Source organism: Ctenopharyngodon idella, chromosome 24 (genome assembly GCF_019924925.1).
Source record: "Ctenopharyngodon idella isolate HZGC_01 chromosome 24, HZGC01, whole genome shotgun sequence".
Taxonomy (NCBI): Eukaryota; Metazoa; Chordata; class Actinopteri; order Cypriniformes; family Xenocyprididae; genus Ctenopharyngodon; species Ctenopharyngodon idella.
The window spans coordinates 8757867-8774616 of record NC_067243.1 but is presented as its reverse complement, the minus strand read 5'-3'; the positions used below and the strand labels follow the sequence as shown (position 1 = coordinate 8774616).

At 35.8% G+C, this 16750-nt stretch overlaps 2 protein-coding genes across 5 annotated transcripts in view; one reads left to right on the top strand and one right to left on the bottom strand.

Moving 5' to 3' along the window:
* The first annotated feature begins 1684 nt into the window (after window positions 1-1684).
* On the top strand, window positions 1685-10752 carry parvg (parvin, gamma). 4 transcript variants are annotated; one of them, XR_007928227.1, is made up of 14 exons: window positions 1685-1922; window positions 2924-2983; window positions 3853-3920; window positions 4084-4186; window positions 4358-4498; window positions 4585-4700; window positions 6484-6539; window positions 6645-6679; window positions 6813-6874; window positions 6957-7025; window positions 9356-9457; window positions 9634-9686; window positions 9813-9885; window positions 10258-10752. XR_007928227.1 is itself a non-coding variant. In XM_051883958.1 (14 exons), the coding sequence occupies exons 4-14, from the start codon at window positions 3867-3869 to the stop codon at window positions 10329-10331; spliced, it is 885 nt and encodes a 294-aa protein (XP_051739918.1). In that variant the 5' UTR covers window positions 1723-1922; window positions 2924-2983; window positions 3637-3726; window positions 3853-3866; the 3' UTR covers window positions 10332-10752. The 4 variants fall into 4 exon arrangements, 3 of the variants coding, with proteins under 3 accessions (XP_051739916.1, XP_051739917.1, XP_051739918.1); XM_051883958.1 differs by lacking the exon at window positions 9634-9686 and adding an exon at window positions 3637-3726 and having other exon boundaries at window positions 1723-1922; XM_051883956.1 differs by lacking the exon at window positions 9634-9686.
* Window positions 10753-12150: 1398 nt separating this feature from the next.
* Window positions 12151-16750, bottom strand: part of shisal1b (shisa like 1b) — a 36842-nt gene continuing 32242 nt past the window's right edge. The window contains exon 5 of the mRNA XM_051884916.1: window positions 12151-15535. Coding sequence (XP_051740876.1) covers window position 15535 — 1 coding nt within the window. The 3' untranslated portion in view covers window positions 12151-15534. The remainder of the gene's footprint in view (window positions 15536-16750) is intronic.

The following is a 16750-nucleotide window of genomic DNA, read 5'->3' as shown; positions in this document are numbered from 1 at the left end:
GCAGCATTTTGATTGGTTGACTCCACGCAGCATTTTATTTCAACCATTGTTTTTTAAAGTCTGTTGCGGTGCGTGCAGTAAGAGATGTTTGCTATTCAAATCAACAATGGAGTTTAAAAAATACGACCGATTATTTTTGAAAAAAGGTTGAATGAATGATTCAACGACTCACTCATAAAGACTTCGGCTTCATCCGAAATTGCATACTTCCCTACTATATAGTAGGTGAAAAACAGTATGTGAAGTATGTCCGAATTCACAGTGCTCATAAAAGAGGCGGCAAAGAGTACCCAGATGATCTATACTTCCGTCAAGATTCTGAAGTGTGCATATGATGGACACTTTGCTATCCCACAAGGCCACGGGAGAGGATTTGTAAATGGCAGTGAAGTGACTCAACTGACGCTAGTAGGTCACATGATACTGACAACACGGCGAATGCAGTACGTCCGGATTACATTTATACTACACACACTCAAATGATATAAAACATACATTTTTTTGCAGTCGCAAAGTAATTACTTATTCAAAATAAGTACATACTCAAGAGAGTATGTGAATTTGGACACAGCCTTCACCTGTTTCATTAATGGATCAATCTGTTTTTGAAGGAATCTCTTGAAAAAATGATTCAATGACAAATACATTTTTTTAACAGTCACTTGTTGCCATCTACTGGTGTAACAATGTAATTGATACAATCTTTATTTAGTAAAGGTGATTTATTCTATAATCTGAATAATTGTAACAGAAATATTGATACTGTGTGGTTGAAAAGACTGTTTGTGAAGTAGCATCAATGCAGACCTTAATGTTCACTGTGACACAGCGGAAATGCCATTTAGGAATAAGATCACAATCTTTTAACGATTAATCATGCAGTTCTACTAACCACCCACAACACCCAAAAAACCACATAGTAACACCCTAGAGCACTTTACCAACTGCATAGCAACTTTCAGCAACCATTCAGAATACTTTAGCAACCACAGAAAACATCTAAGTAATCACATATGGTCTGAGTGGTTATTGCACTCAAACTACCTTAGCAACTGTATAGTAACTCACTAAAATCCATTCAGAACATTTAAGGAACCCAACAACAACATCCAAACAACCAACTGAAAGCACCTAAGCAATCACATAGCTACATGCTAACGAGCCTTAGCAAATGCCTAACAACACACCGCTCTCATTTTTTTTTTGCGGGGGGGGGATATGTAAATCGTAGTTTCCAGTATGATTGTACCTCCCAGGATGATGCGAATGTAAACAGATCCACAGATGGGCGAGTCTGAATCTAAATAATCCCGTTGTTTTCAGATGCTCCTTTGAGGGTCTTTTTTCAGTTGTTTGTTCTGAATTCAAACTTGTGTTTAATGGGGGAATTCATTGGGATGGTAACCATGGTAACCCTCCGGCCCAAATTACCTCTGTTTTTTCTAGTCAAATGGAAGCGTTCTCTCAGTCACAGAAAGAGAGAGAAGAAAATGTATGCAATTGTTGCTCACAAACCTGGAGTGTGTTATTTGAAGAGAGGAAACGTTGGATCACTGTTTGGTTGTTTACTAAAAAGCCTTACTGTTAGTTACTGACTCATATGTCATGTTTGGACCTCCCGTACAGTCTATTATAGGGTCTTGTACGTGTTTGATGCAGTGTTTCAGTTTCAGAACATGTTTTGTGCTGTACAAACTAGAAAAAAATGAGGAAGTGGTGTCGTACCACTTCCTGTCTGGTGTTTGAAATAGGCCTCACCCATATTCGAGTTCTTGTTTTTGTTTTTAGATTATTTCGAAAAATGGTTGGTGTGTTGTAAAAGTAAATCGATTCTTGTAGGTGACGGGACCGTTTGGATGACATTTCGTCTACTGCCACACTGATAGAAGAAAGATTTCTCCAGACGTGTGGCGAGAGCTGAGGTGAAACTTTTGACAGGAAACATGGCTGGATTGTATTGCTCAGATATTGCTATCTTTCATAGCTCAGCAGACTTATGGATTTCTCTGTTAGGTTTAAGTATCGCCTTTGTCTCAGAATTGTTTTGGAGAAACAAAATGGACAAAATTGTTGATGTACATTCATTATAAAGTTATATAAAATGAATGTGGATAGCAAATCCCAGATAATTTTGGAATTGTTTAAGAAATATTTGAGATATTTTATGTAAATTTACTCACTTTTTCTCTGGAGAAACATTTAAAAGCCTCAAACAGCCTAAAAGTCTCCATTTGCTCTCCATTTTAAGTCATTGCTGTCTAGGAGAAATAATTGAGACATTCAAAGCAATAATGAAAAAATGAAATTCTAATGCTTTTGTGTTCTTTCTGGAGCTTGAATGACATGGTCACATGACAGAAAAAGCTGCATGAAAATATGTGTTTGAAACGACCGTAAATATGCCAGTTTTCATTTTTTGCCGAACTATTTCTTTAAAGAGATCTCGTTTCTTTCTCTTTCCGTCATTCTTGTCACCCCCCCTCTTCTCTTTCTTTATCTCCGAGTCACACAGCATGTTTTTTGTTGTCAGAAAGGTTTATGTCTGTGTTATGTCAAAGTGGGCTGGCGTGTGTGATGCAGGAAGGCAGAAATCTCCGCGCTCCGTGTGCTCTCCTCCGTTCAGCGCGAGATCAGTGCAGACTCCCGCAGTCGTCTGCTGTGTGTTGTGGAGATTCTCCGTCCTTGTGTTTTGACGTTTGAAGTCGGCTTCGGTTCGCCGCACTTCATCATAACCATAAAAATGTCCATTCGAAAACAAAACCTCGAGATGAATCGAGTCCTTGAAATTCCCTCAGGACACAAACACGCAGACAGAACCCGAACATCACTTGTTTTTACCAAACAGAAGCACTAGAAATCAAATGTCTGCTGAGTAAAACTATTATTAAGTTCACTTTATGACAAAAACAATGTTTTGAAACAGTCAAAAGAATGGCAGACTATGGAGCTGAGGAGAAAAAGGACGAATTCGGCAATCTTCAGGGTGAGCACAATCACATCATCAACACAGTTTACACTCTTTTATCATGCACTTAAGTATGTAGGCCTACTTCGTAAATAATGGGAAAGGACAAACTTTTGGCTACAGAGTGAATTCTGGTTGACTTGACACTTTTTCCCCCAGTCATCTCAATGGCAAAAAGTTTGCCAATTAACCCTAATTTACCCTACATTTGCGTTGGGACAATGAAATTGCATCTTGGTGTCTAGTAGCATACTACTTGGTGCATTTAGCTAAATAAGCTAACTACAAAACATCAAACTGTAAGTTAGTCTAATGATTATCCTAAGTACATACGAATGATATTAATTTTAAATACCTATAGCTTACTATATAATGCGTAAGAAAACAAATAAGTGCATAATAAAACCAATTGAATGTAATTTCTTACACTTGATTAACTGTTAATTAATACATAGCCTAAGAATTAGCTATTCACTTAATAATAGTTATCCACTTAATATAAAATTAAGTGAATAACTAAACACCATTAATTTGTTTTATTTGGAATATTTGGACGTTTAACACTTAATTTAACACAATTTGTCACCGGTATACAACCAGAGCACACAGCACCGAATAGTATATCCCACAATGCAATGCGCTCAAACTTGAACTCCCATTTCTGTATACAGTGCAAAGGGCTATGGGTACAATAGCAAAAACATCAGAATGAGCCCACTCATACTATGATTCAGAACACACTACTCCTAATCTTCTATATAGTAAGTATAGTATTTGAATTAGAATGCAGTCACAGTCTTATATGAAGGGCAGACCTACCGTTCAGCTGAAAGCAAAGAAACAGACTTATAATGTGGCATATAATGTGTTTTATTGTGGGATTTAAGGAGCAGAGAGAAGAATGATCATTCAACCGACATCTTTAGAAGACCCCAAACTCAGCAAACTTAAAGAGGTGAGATACATCAACTTTTTAGGGTGGTGTGGCATAGTGGCTGAGAGTTATCAAAAACATCTACTTATTGATTATTTCTTAGTACAAACCCACCTACGTCAATGTGAACATCATTTCCTTAGAGTTTCTGAATATCTGGGTTTTCTATGTTATTTTGTGGTAGGTTTTGGTCGAATGGATCAACAAAACCCTGAAAGTTGAACACATTGTGGTGCGAGCGCTGGAGGAAGACCTCTATGACGGACTCGTCCTTCATCACCTGTTACGTAAGAATCATGTCAGAGCAAGAACATTCTGAACAGGCACATTATTTAGTGAATATCACATGCTTAAATGTCATGAAAGTGATGTCACATGATCACATGTTTCTTGTAATATGTGTGAAATATCTGTCTTTACAAGCACGTTGACAGATCTTGTGTATGTTCTGAACCCAGGCAGGTTAGCAGGTGTTCAGTTACATGTAGAGGAGATTGCGTTGAGTACTGATGTCCAGATACGGAAACTAGATGCGATCCTGACAGCTCTGAACGAGACCTTAGAGCTTAATGAGGAAACGGCCAAATGGAATGTTAAACGTGAGCCAATCAGATCAGCTCTTGTCAATGACCTGCTTACATATTTATGAACACATGCCCAACATTCTCCCACTCCAATCTGTCAGTCATTCACAGCAAGGACCTGTTGGCTACATTACATCTTCTGGTTGCTATTGTGAGGCGTTTCCAACCCGATGTGGTCCTGCCTGTAAACGTCAGCGTGGAGGTCATCCAGTGTGAGGTGATTGATTAATGGAAATTATTTGAATGTGTAAACTAAATGTTTCCAAAACACTGAATATTTAAGAGGGTTATGCAAAACACACTGCCACAATACTACTGTTTTATAGGTGGTTGCCAGGGTGTTGCTATGCAGCTGCTAAGATGTTTTAGGTGGTCGTTAACATGCCAAAATGAGACATCCTAGTCTCTGTGATATTCTGGACTTGAGATACAACTAATTACTTGAAATATATTAATATACATATAATGAGAAAAGTATTTTTCATCACTGCATATTATTACAAAATTTGAAAATGCATATTATAATTAACAATTATTTTCATGATTTTTACAATTCATCACTGTATAGTATTTTAAAAATTAATATACATATTATAATGAACAATGTTTTCATAACTTTTCACTATTAATCTATGTATATTATCTAAAAAATTATATACATATTATAATTAACAATTATTTTCATGATTTTTACAATTCATCACTGTATAGTATTTTAAAAATTAATATACATATTATAATGAACAATGTTTTCATAACTTTTCACTATTAATCTATGTATATTATCTAAAAAATTATATGCATATTATAATTAACAATTATTTAAATATTTTTTACAATTCATCGTTGCATATTTGAAAAATTAATATGCATATTATAGTGAACAATGTTTTCATATTTTTTTCACAATTCATCGATGTATATTATTTGAAAAATTAATATGCACATTGTTTAAAATTGATTTAATATTTTTTCACAACTGATCATTGCATATTATTTGCAAAAAAATCAATATGCATAGTATAATAAATTATTGTTTTTATTATTTTTCACAATTAATCACTAAATATTATTTGAAAAATTAATATGCATATTATAATGAACAATGTTTTCATAATTTTTTACAATTCATCAATGTATGTTATTTAAAAAAAAAATTAATATGTATATTATAATTAACAATGTTTTCATAATTTTTTTTTACAATTCATCAATGTACATTATTTGAAAAAATAATATGCATATTATATTGAAAATTGATTTAATATTTTTTCACAGCTGATCATTACATATTTGCAAAAAAAATCAATATGCATATTATAATAAACTATTATTTTCATCGTTTTTCACAATTCATCACTAAATATTATTTGAAAAAAATAATATGCATATTATAATGAACAATGTTTTCATAATTTTTCACAGTTCATCAATGTATATTATTTGAAAAATTTATTTGCATATTATAATGAACAATGTTTTCATTTTTTTTTTTTTTTTTTTTTTACAATTCATCAATGTATATTATTTGAAAAATTAATATGCATAATTATAATGAACAATGTTTTCATAATTTTTTACAATTCATTGTATATTTGAAAAAGTAATATGCATATTATATTGAAAATTGATTTAATATTTTTCACAATTCATCATTGCGTAGGCTATTATTTGCAAAAAAATCAATATGCATATTATAATAAACTATTGTTTTCATTATTTTTCACAATTCATCACTAAATGTTATTTGAAAAATTAATATGCATATTATATAAAGTAAAAAATTCATCAAAATATTTTTTTTTCCTGGTCATATAATCAAAGCTGCACATCCAGGGAAAAATTATATTAACCAATAGTATAATAATAGTCTAATATCTATAATTTAATCTGCAGTTACATTATTTCATTTTAAAAAATTTTACTGAGATGTTAAATTACATTACAAAAGTCAAATGTTCATGTTGTCAGCATTCATTAAAATCTCACTTGTTAAACAGGTCACAAAAAGTGGCATCAAGGCAGAGAAGCAGACAGAATTCATCACATTTCAAAGGTCTGTGAAGAACCTCCTTCCCTATTAAGCATGTTTAACATCACTTTGAAACTCAGTGACAATGTCCAAACCAGCGTTTTCATGGTCCACTGTGTGTCTCCGCAGTGATTCCAGTGAAGAGCTTGAGAGAGAATCTAACAGTGAGTCAAACAGAGGCTGAACTCTGAGCCTTTTCATTTCCATATTTATAAGCATCAGTAACTTTCAGATAGTGGAGGCGTATAAAGAAGAAAGCATTTGCTTCTTAATCTCTGTCTTGCAATGTCTTTGCAGAGGAATGTCCCATTGATGAGCTCTTCAAGCTGGAGGCTCACAAAATTGAGACCGTGAAAAAGGTTCAGATCCAGTTCGACACGTATCTAATTGTAGACTTTGACCCAAATCTTTCACAGCTTCATCAAGTTTTCTTTCCTACAGGCCATTTTGCACTTTGTGAATAAGAACATGTCATCTCTGGGACTAAATGTGAACGACATCGACAAACAGGTATGCAGCTTTTTCTAGAGATCATCTTACACTACCATTCAAATTTGTTTTTGAAAGAAATGAATACTTTTATTTAGCAAGGACACATTAAAGGGTTAGTTCACCCAAAAATGAAAATTCTGTCATTAATTACTCACCCTCATGTCGTTCTACACCTGTAAGACCTTCGTTCATCTCCGGAACACAAATTAAGATATTTTTCATAAAATCCGATGGCTCAGTGAGGCCTGCATTGACAGCAAGACAATTAACACTTTCAATGCCCAGAAAGCTACTAAAAATATATTTAAAACAGTTCATGTGACTACAGATTCAACCTTAATGTTATGAAGCAACGAGAATACTTTTTGTGCGCCAAAAAAACAAAATAACAACTTTATTCAACAATATCTAGTGATGGCCGATTTCAAAACACTGCTTCATGAAGCTTCGAAGCTTTACGAACCTTTGTTTCGAATCAGTGGTTCGGAGTGTGTATCAAACTGCCAAAGTCACGCCCCCCAGTGGTGAACCATTGAAATTTCGAAACACTTATGACGTAATGAAGTCACGTGAAATCACATGACTTTGGCAGTTTGATACGTGCTCTGAACCACTGATTTGAAACAAAAGATTTGTAAAGCTTCAAAGCTTCATGAAGCAGTGTTTTGACAGAATTTTCATTTTTGGATGAACTAACCCTTTAATTTGACCAAAACTGACAGTAAAGACATTTATAATCTTTAATAAAACAGTTATTATAAATTGTAATAATATTTCACAATATTACTATTTTTCTGTATTTTTATTAAAATAAATGCAGCCTTGGTGAGTATAAAAGACTTCTTTCAAAAACATTTAAAAATCTTGCCAACCCCAAACTTTTGAACTGTAGTGTATACAGTTAGTCAAAGTTTACTTGATAAGTAATTTAGTTTCATATTAAAGGGGTCATGACAATTTTTTATTCCTTGATGTTCACTTATATAAAAAAAAATATATATATATATATATATACGGAAAAATGATTATTTTCAACCTTTAAAGCTTGTCTAAACGGCCACTGTTATGATTGGCTTACTTCATTGCATATATATCAACAAACAATATCAACAACCAGTGTTGCCAAGTCTGCAGTTTTCCCACAGAATTGGGCTACTTTAACACTGTTGCCGCGGGTTGTTTTTCATGTCTGTGGGTTGAAGCGACCCTAAATAACATGATATTTAGCCCCTGGAATGCAAATTTTACCAGGGGAACCCAGCCAAAAACGTGGATTTTACCCCCCAAAACGCAATTTTTACTAGGGGACCCCCCTGAAATGCGATTGGGCTAGTTTTGGGCTAGTTTTGAGTACCAATTGGGCGGGTTTTGTTGTGAACACCTGGCAACCCTGGTATCAGCGGCCACTCTCTATTGCAAATGAGTAAGTGTTTTGTCATTTACAGACAAAGCATTATAAAATCATTTATTTAACGTTTGTGATGCAGCTGCTGTCAGATCCAATACATTTGGCTGCTTCATCTGTCAACAAATGTTTCTTTGCGAACTCTCCATAACACTTCGTTTACAAAAGAAAATGCTCCGAACAAACGTTAATCTTCGGACGGGATCCGGGACATAAAACCATCCACTTGTTTCTGACTCTAGGATCATTCTGAAGTCTGTATAGAGATGCAAACGACCTGTCAAAACAAACGTTCTTTCACTCTTCCAATTGTCCTGTTGTTGACAGACTCAAGTGTGTGGAGTATGTCAGTAACTGAACGCGAATCTGTATACTGTGTAGACAGTGTCACTGATTATAATGGGATCTATTTGCTTTTGACGCAATGCTCACATCCAGTGTAGGCAAATGTCAGCTGTTAAGTGACTGAACACCAGTGGGCGGGGCCTATGGTGAGATGATGTATAACTATTCGTCAATGTCTTGCTCTGGAGATGTCTTCATATGCATATGTATTTGCTCGTGTGACATCACAGATCCCGCAATATCAAAACAAGCCGTTTTTGGAGCTTGATTAAATAAATGTTACAAAGACCTCTTATATGTCAAAAGATCAAGGCAAATTTGATTTCTCGTGTCATGACCCCTTTAATAATTTCCATTTTCCTTCTGAATCAATGGGCTTTTTTTTTTTTTTTTTTAAGTAAATGCTCTGTTATGATTGGTTAACATCTTTGTACGTGGAATAAGTAATTAACCTGAAAAAAAACAACAACTAGTAAGATGACTGCAAAAGCTGACAAAAAAATTAATTGATTAAATGATTTGATCCTTCTATTGGCTTGTTTTTGACATTTCACATTCATGTTTCATATGTTTATGATTTAAAATGTGATTTTGTTAGTTCGCAGACGGAGTGATCCTGCTCTTGTTGATCGGTCAGTTGGAAGGCTTCTTCATTCCACTGTGCGACTTCTTCCTTTGTCCTGTTGGGAGCTCAGAAATGGTGAGAAAACATTTCGAGTTGTGCTCTTGCATTGACATGAGAACCATGATGTTAGCAAGCTTCATTGCAGTTTGCAGCAATAAGCAAAATTTAATCCAGGCTTATGGGATTTTACATCAGCGTAACATGCACCTCCAGGAAATGTCTCGCCATCGTATAATTAACGTCTCTTATAGGATGACTGTGGATATGACAGCACAGCAGCATAAGCCAGGTTAAGAGCCTGAGGGTAATGCAAAAGACAGAAATCAAAACTAATGATCTTACGTTTACCAGAGTACTTGCAGTGTTTGCAGCATTTAGTTGTTTGTTTCTGATTCTGATTTTTTTATCGTTGTTCTTTGTTCACCTGCAGCTCCATAATGTGACGCTTGCATTGGATCTTCTCATAGACCGAGGGCTTCCGGTTCAGTCCATAGACCCTCAAGGTAATTATTTTGATACTATCCGAACTAGTGAGCTGCCTAGTGTGCACATCCTAAACAAAACCACTCAACACTCTTAAAAATGAAGGTTCTTTATTGGCATTGATGGTTCCATGAAGAACCTTTAAAATTCATGGAACCTTTCAATTGCTCAAAAGGTTCTTTAAAGTGGAAAATAAAGTTTATTTAGATTATTAAAATGTTAGCACACTAAGAAAAAAATGTGCACTGAAAAGTTCTTTGGGGAACCAAAAATGGTTCTTCTACGGCATTGCTGTGAAAACACCCTTATTTTTAAGAGTGAAGTAACTCAAATCTTATTAGGAAGCATGGTTGTTCATTCACTAATAAGCAAATTTCTCATGTTTCTCACAGACATTGTTTCCCAAGATGTTCCAGCCACTGTGAAAGTGCTGTATTACTTATTCAAGAGGCACAAATACAAATAGGCCTAATTATTGCCACTCCCAACCTTTCAATTCAATAAAACCTTCCCCAATGTTTTAATAATCAAATTAACTGTAAATTTAGACTTTCTTCTGACTAAAAATCATTCAGAGGCACAGAGTTGACAGTCAGATTACTTTGGCACTCAGAGTGTTAGAACACATTTGAAGCAATTGTACAGAGTGTCTCTGAACCATTTGAAGAGGCTTCAGAGCGGAAATGAGAGAACATGGCCACTCATCTCATCATGGAAATTGCGTTTGGATGCTGACAGCTTCAATTTAATTTCACCTTTTCACTCTTCCACTTTCCGTGTTTTTTTTTTTCCTTTGAACAGATGTGCATTAGACTTAATGTATCGCTCAACATTTTTCTGCTGACTTGCAGCTTGTTTTCAAATAAAAGTGGCACATATGTCTGAAACGATGTCCCTTTTTTTCTTTAATATACTTTAAGTAGGACTGTGTGTGTGTGTGTGGTACAGGTATACATTCTTTTGTGGGAGCAAAACCTTTTTTATATAAAACAAAGGATTAGCTATAAAGCTTAAAAAAGGTCAATTTTATTAAGAATTACAAACAATATACATTTCGTTTTTGGCGCTCTTTAATGTCATGTGACCGATCGCTATAGCGCGTGAACCAGTCGTCTCGTCCTCTTTACTACTGGAAACGAAAAACATGAATGGACATCAGAACAGAAGGTATGTTGAAAGCTCACGTACAACTTACTGAAGCATATAAACTCTCTTGTAATCGCCTAATCAGTGTTTCAACCGCGGAAAGATGTAATTAAAACCGCTTGTAAACAAAATGTCACGTGACGATACATTTTCCCTCAGAAGAGTCATTCGGTTTCGTTACACCTATAAAAAATAACTTGCACTAAAATGCTAATATATTGCTAAATGATAAACATTGATTAGAATGTGGACATATGTACAATCGCATTATTTCTAAACTTTAGAAGAACTGAAACTCATATTGTCGTCAACAGTAAAGGGCATCTCTCACCCAGACTACCCCTCCATCCACCCCCGTAATTTAATTTCCTTAATGTGTGTTCTCTCAAATTGGATACGGTGAATGACTTCCATTTAATCTAAATGGCAAAAGCATTATGGGAGGTTTAAGAGAGTCTCTTCTCAGGGAATGGGCTGGGATTCGAGGTGCAGGCGGATGGATGCTCTGATGGCGTTTTAATGGTGAATTGCCCTTGGGTAATTTTTTACCATTGCTGTTACTGAGCAGAAACATATAAGAGGCTGACATTTTTCATCCTAACGCCCGTTTGTTATTCGTTTATATTCATAACCGCAATATTTCAGCCTTTCTTATCCCTTGCCGTGGGTGTTAGAGTCATAAAAATGAATGAAATCTGTAGGATGGAGAGAGGTAAGAAAGCAGAGTGCAATAGAGACATGTAGGTGGGTTGGACAGACAGACGGACAGAATGTCTGGAAATTCTTACATTATCAACTTCAAAAGCAGCCTACGTAATGACCCCGGCCGAGCGACCAGACGACACCCCATCTAGAGCGCTACAGTGCTCCGATTATATGGGTAGATGGGCTTGTGAGACAAAAAAATCCGTCCCTGTTCAGTTCGCCCTCTGCGTTTACTCCAAACCGGCTAATGACCTGCAGTGGTGGGGTGATTTCTGGCGGTTATTGAAGGTGGCGAATGGTTTAAATGAATACAGACACCAGCAATGTACGACTGAAACCCCCTGCTGATGTCTCATCATCTCAGGCCTAAGGCAAAAAAAGAGTCTGAGTCACTGCTGGAGATAAACTGTGGTAAGAACAACACATAAACAAAATTTCAACTTTCTAAAAGTTTATTTTTTTTCCTGTGTCCTACAAATTTGACAAAGTATAACATAATGCTACGTTGTACATAGTACCCACTTGTGAAACAATGATGAGAGTCGTGTTTGTCTGTGTTTACCAAACCACCTGTTACAGGGTAAAAGCCAGAAAGCCGTACGAACAGGTGAAGATTGACAGTAAGGCAACTGTTTTCATGTTGATGTAAAGACTGGAGCATGACATTAGACTTTTTAGATAAAGACTGTAATTTATTGTACGTGAAGCAGGTTTCCAGCGGTGACTTGACAGTTTCAATCACGTACAGCAAATCTCGGCTTTCACTTCAAGCTCCCATAGTGGCAAGAATCCAATTACGGCAATGATGACTTTCCTTGTTTCCTAGCACGTCATGTTGATTGAAGGTCGAGGAATGACTCCTGGAAGGTAGTAACAGGTTGTTTAAAACCCACCCATTGCTCGCTGATCCCTGATACGAGTTCAGGCAAATTATTTAGCGTGACTGGCAATCAACAAATGCCACCATTAGTACGCATTTTGATGTGGCACTCTTAAATAGCACTCTTCTTGGACTCTAGCCATTCATTAGCATTGGTGAATTTCACAAAACATGGCAAATAAAATCAAAAGGAAAATAAGGATATTTTGCTTAAAGAAAACAAAACACCATTTAGAGTTCTTATATTTTGCCGTTTACACGACACCGTTTTCAACTAAAAACAGAAAACTTTTTATGCGTTTTTGGCCGTTCATTTACACGACAACGGCGTTTTGGTGGCCTGAAAACGCAAACTTTTGAAAACGGGTTTCAAAGTGCACGTTTTTGAAAACGGTCTCCATGTAAGCAACAAATACACGAATCTGTGAAAACGATGACGTCATGCACATGCGCATTAGTGTTTCATCGCCATCTACTGGCCTACCAGCAGAATACAGCGTTTTTAGTCATTTTCATGGATTTGTATGAATATGGATCGTTTTGACTACGGAGCCCTGCACAGGACATGCAAAGAAAAAAATTATTTTTACGATTTAGTAAATTGAGGGAACAAACTTGTAAATCATGCGCACGATTTAGCCTACTATTTTTTTCCTGCATGTCATGTCCGGGGCTCCGTATTTTGACAATGGTGACACCTGTACGTGGAAAACTCAAAGGAAAAACTTCTCCGTTTTAAGCATATCGTTGTCAAGTACCCTAAGTGTTTATGAAAATTATGCAAAAACCCCATAATTCTTGTTACTGTAATGCACATTTTTTATTAAAATATTATATATTAAAAAAAAAAAAAAACCACCATGATAGCATTTTTATGCTTATTTTAAATTAATATTGTACTCTAATAATGTAAGAAAAAGACTACTATAATTAGAATCATTCATTGGTAATAATTATACTTAAACCTCAAAAGCAAAATGTACAGATGCATTACAGTAAAGATGGATTAAAGGTAAAATGTTTAATTTTCACAAAAGTAACATTCAATATATATATGCTTAAGATTATTCATGTAAAACATGATTTCTATATTTTTCCTTTTGATTTTAGAGGTGAAATATGACCTGAACATCTTAGCATTGCCTAGGCCCACAAAGAATCTGCATGTTCAAACATTTTTGTGAATTTGTACTAATTGTGGCCAAATCAAAATAATAAAATAAAATTAAAAAATCAGTTTTCGGAGATGTCAAACTGAGCTGAAAGTTCAGCTGAAACATTTTTGTAAGCAAACACACCAGGGTGCAAGTTTTGTAAATGACGAGTGCATTTTGCATAAATCTGTGGGCAGTGATTTCGTGCAGGCTTAGAAATGCCCAAACATCTTCAGTAGTTTCCATATGCTCTAGAATAGACGTGATGAATCACAGTCAATCCTCCTGCCAACAGACACCATAATTAAACTCACACCTGCTGAAACCAGAGATCACGTCTCCTTCCCATAATCTGTGGGCATCTGATCACCTTCACCTTGAGCTTGTTTCTGAACCACCAATTACCTCAGTCCAAAGATGGTGAAGCACAGCCACGATGCTGCGGTTCTGCTGTATGAGTGTAATTGGGCTGCTGTCTGAGAAAAACTGTACTGTGGACTCCAACCAATACACATATTCAAAACTTATTGCTCAAAACACGCTGTCTGTTGTGCTGTAGTCCCTGTTTGGTACAGAATCCAAGACTGAAGAGCTTTTTTATAGACCTCGTCTTACTGATACCAAGTAAGTTGATGTCACTCTTGAAATTTCAAGGACATCTGGGAAATTATCCAGGTAGATGTTTTGTTGGTCTTGGAACATTTCTATTAAACAATCATTGACCAAACCCTAAAATCAGAGGAAAATGATTGGTTGATGAGAATGCCATAAGCTAAAATCCTGAAATCTGATTGGCTGGCAGTAATACTCTTCTAGAGCAAGCAAGGATGTTGATGAAGGATCTACCTATAGTTTAGCTAAATTTCAACAGGCATGAGAAGCTGATTACGGCTTCCTTGCAAAACCAAGGCAAGCAAAGGTCATCATTTTTGCTGACCTTTCTAAAAAATGAATTGTCATGTTCAAGGAGTGTGTAATCATGTTTTCATTTCAGCGGTTCACTCAAAAACTAAAGTCTAAATGAACTTATCTGATCAATATCAATAGTAGAGTGAGTACCACTGAACAAAAGTCTTCAAAAAACCTGACAAACATACACAATGAACTCTTCAGGGCATGAAAAAAAAAAAAAAGCGCAATTTAACACAATTTGCTACCTCACTGATTCCTACAAATGAGAAAATGTCAAATCACAACAGTAGTCAAAAAACGAACATTCACCATACTGTTTCATTTCACATCTTCACTGCAGATCCACCCACGATTAGTGAGTTTTGATATTTACTGCAAAAAGGTCATTTAACTTCTAGAGTCATGAGAGTGCTTGAATCTTTTAAATGACGTTTGACAACTTCATTCATCACTCATCGCATTCCCTGACTATGAATAAATAAATCAACACCGCACAGTTTACAGAGAGTTTAATCCAGAAGAGCTCACGAAACGGCTACATAGGTCCAAAGATGTCCTGGCTGAGTTCTGTGTCCATCGAAGTCCAGTTCGGTCTGAAGTCTGGTTCAATACTTCCACAAATCTCAGTAAAGCCGCTCTTCAGAATCTCTCATTCCCCAACTTGTCCACTTCCAGCTGATTCTGAGTTGCGGTTCTGGGTTTGTCGAGGGGTTGAAAGTTGTGCTGTGTGAGATTTGGACCACATGGAGAGGCTTGGGGCAGACAGGCACCTGTGATATGTAGGTCCATGTGGCAGGGGCATGTACTACGCTTCCCATAATGCACTTCCTCACTAGGGGACTCCAGCAGTCGGTCCTTACATTTGGTTGGTCTCTGTTAAAAAAGGAGCATAAAGAATGATTAGAAGTAAATTGGAAGCAAAATAATTTAGCAAGTGGCAGAAACATTAAACAGTCTAATTTATAAAATCTATAGTTCCAGTTAGAGCATATACACTGCCCTGCCAAAAAGGAAAAAAAGAAAAAAAAGTTGGATTTAAATTTGGAAAATCATTTGGTCTGGACCATTATTGCTGTGATTATTATGTTTCTAGCATGTTATATGTTTGGGAACAGTTCTTTTAATCCTAATTGATGGAGTGTGTAGCTTTTAATTTCTTAAACAACCATGTAGGAAGACACATGGTGGCCATATTCCAGGAAGACAAAGCCAAGATTAATCAAAAATTTATGCACTTTTTGATGGAAATAACATCACCAACATTTATTTCCATCAAGAGGTGCATCAATTTTTGGTCAAGATCTCGTATTGACAATGCAAGAGGGGAGCACTCTGTAAAGTCTCCTCCAGCACATCCCAAAGACTTTCAATGAATTTAAGGTCTGGACTCAGAGGTGCCAATTCATGTGTGAAAATGCTCCTTCATGCTCCTTCACAACTATTCCTTCACAATTTGAGCCTGATGAATCTTGACATTGTCATCCTGGAATATCGCCATGATGGGTCTACATAGTTGTGTAAGAAATGAAAAGCACACTCCATCAATTATAACATGCTAGAAACATAATAATCACAGCAATAATGGTCCAATCATAGACTTTTAAGCATATGCCTATTTAAATCCAAACAATTAAGCAACAAAAACATTGAGAAAAAAAAAAAAAAAAATGTCCCCGATCAGAGAGGGAGGCCTATGGGGATTTCAACTGAGGGGAAAATCCACCAAAATAAATTAGATTTGAAAATATAGTCACATATAAAACTGTTTAAATTGTAATAGTATTTCACAATATTACTGTTTTACTGTAGTTTTTAAATGTTAAAAAGGGGTGCTCTACCAACATAAGAGGAGGTTACTGTAGTTCTTAATCAGAGAAATGCAGTCTTGCAGTTAAAATCATTTTTAAAAAAAATCGTACTTGTGACTGGTAGTGTATATACATTATATTTAAGACTTGTAGACTTTTTGTTCTCTGCTTAATCTGTGGCTAATAATACTGTGAAAATGCATCTTCGGCTCAAGCCCTCTTGCTCACTGTAACACTGGATCACCCATCTGACAGATAATTAGCTTACCATATGGACTGT

What these genes read in the sequence shown, in the direction of transcription:
- parvg (XM_051883956.1), top strand. Translation starts at nt 2,932, where the DNA reads ATGGCAGACTATGGAGCTGAGGAGAAAAAGGACGAATTCGGCAATCTT. An exon ending in AAATTGAGACCGTGAAAAAG is followed by an intron (nt 6,875 to 6,956) that starts GTTCAGATCCAG and finishes TCTTTCCTACAG; the next exon opens with GCCATTTTGCACTTTGTGAA. An exon ending in TGAACGACATCGACAAACAG is followed by an intron (nt 7,026 to 9,355) that starts GTATGCAGCTTT and finishes TGATTTTGTTAG; the next exon opens with TTCGCAGACGGAGTGATCCT.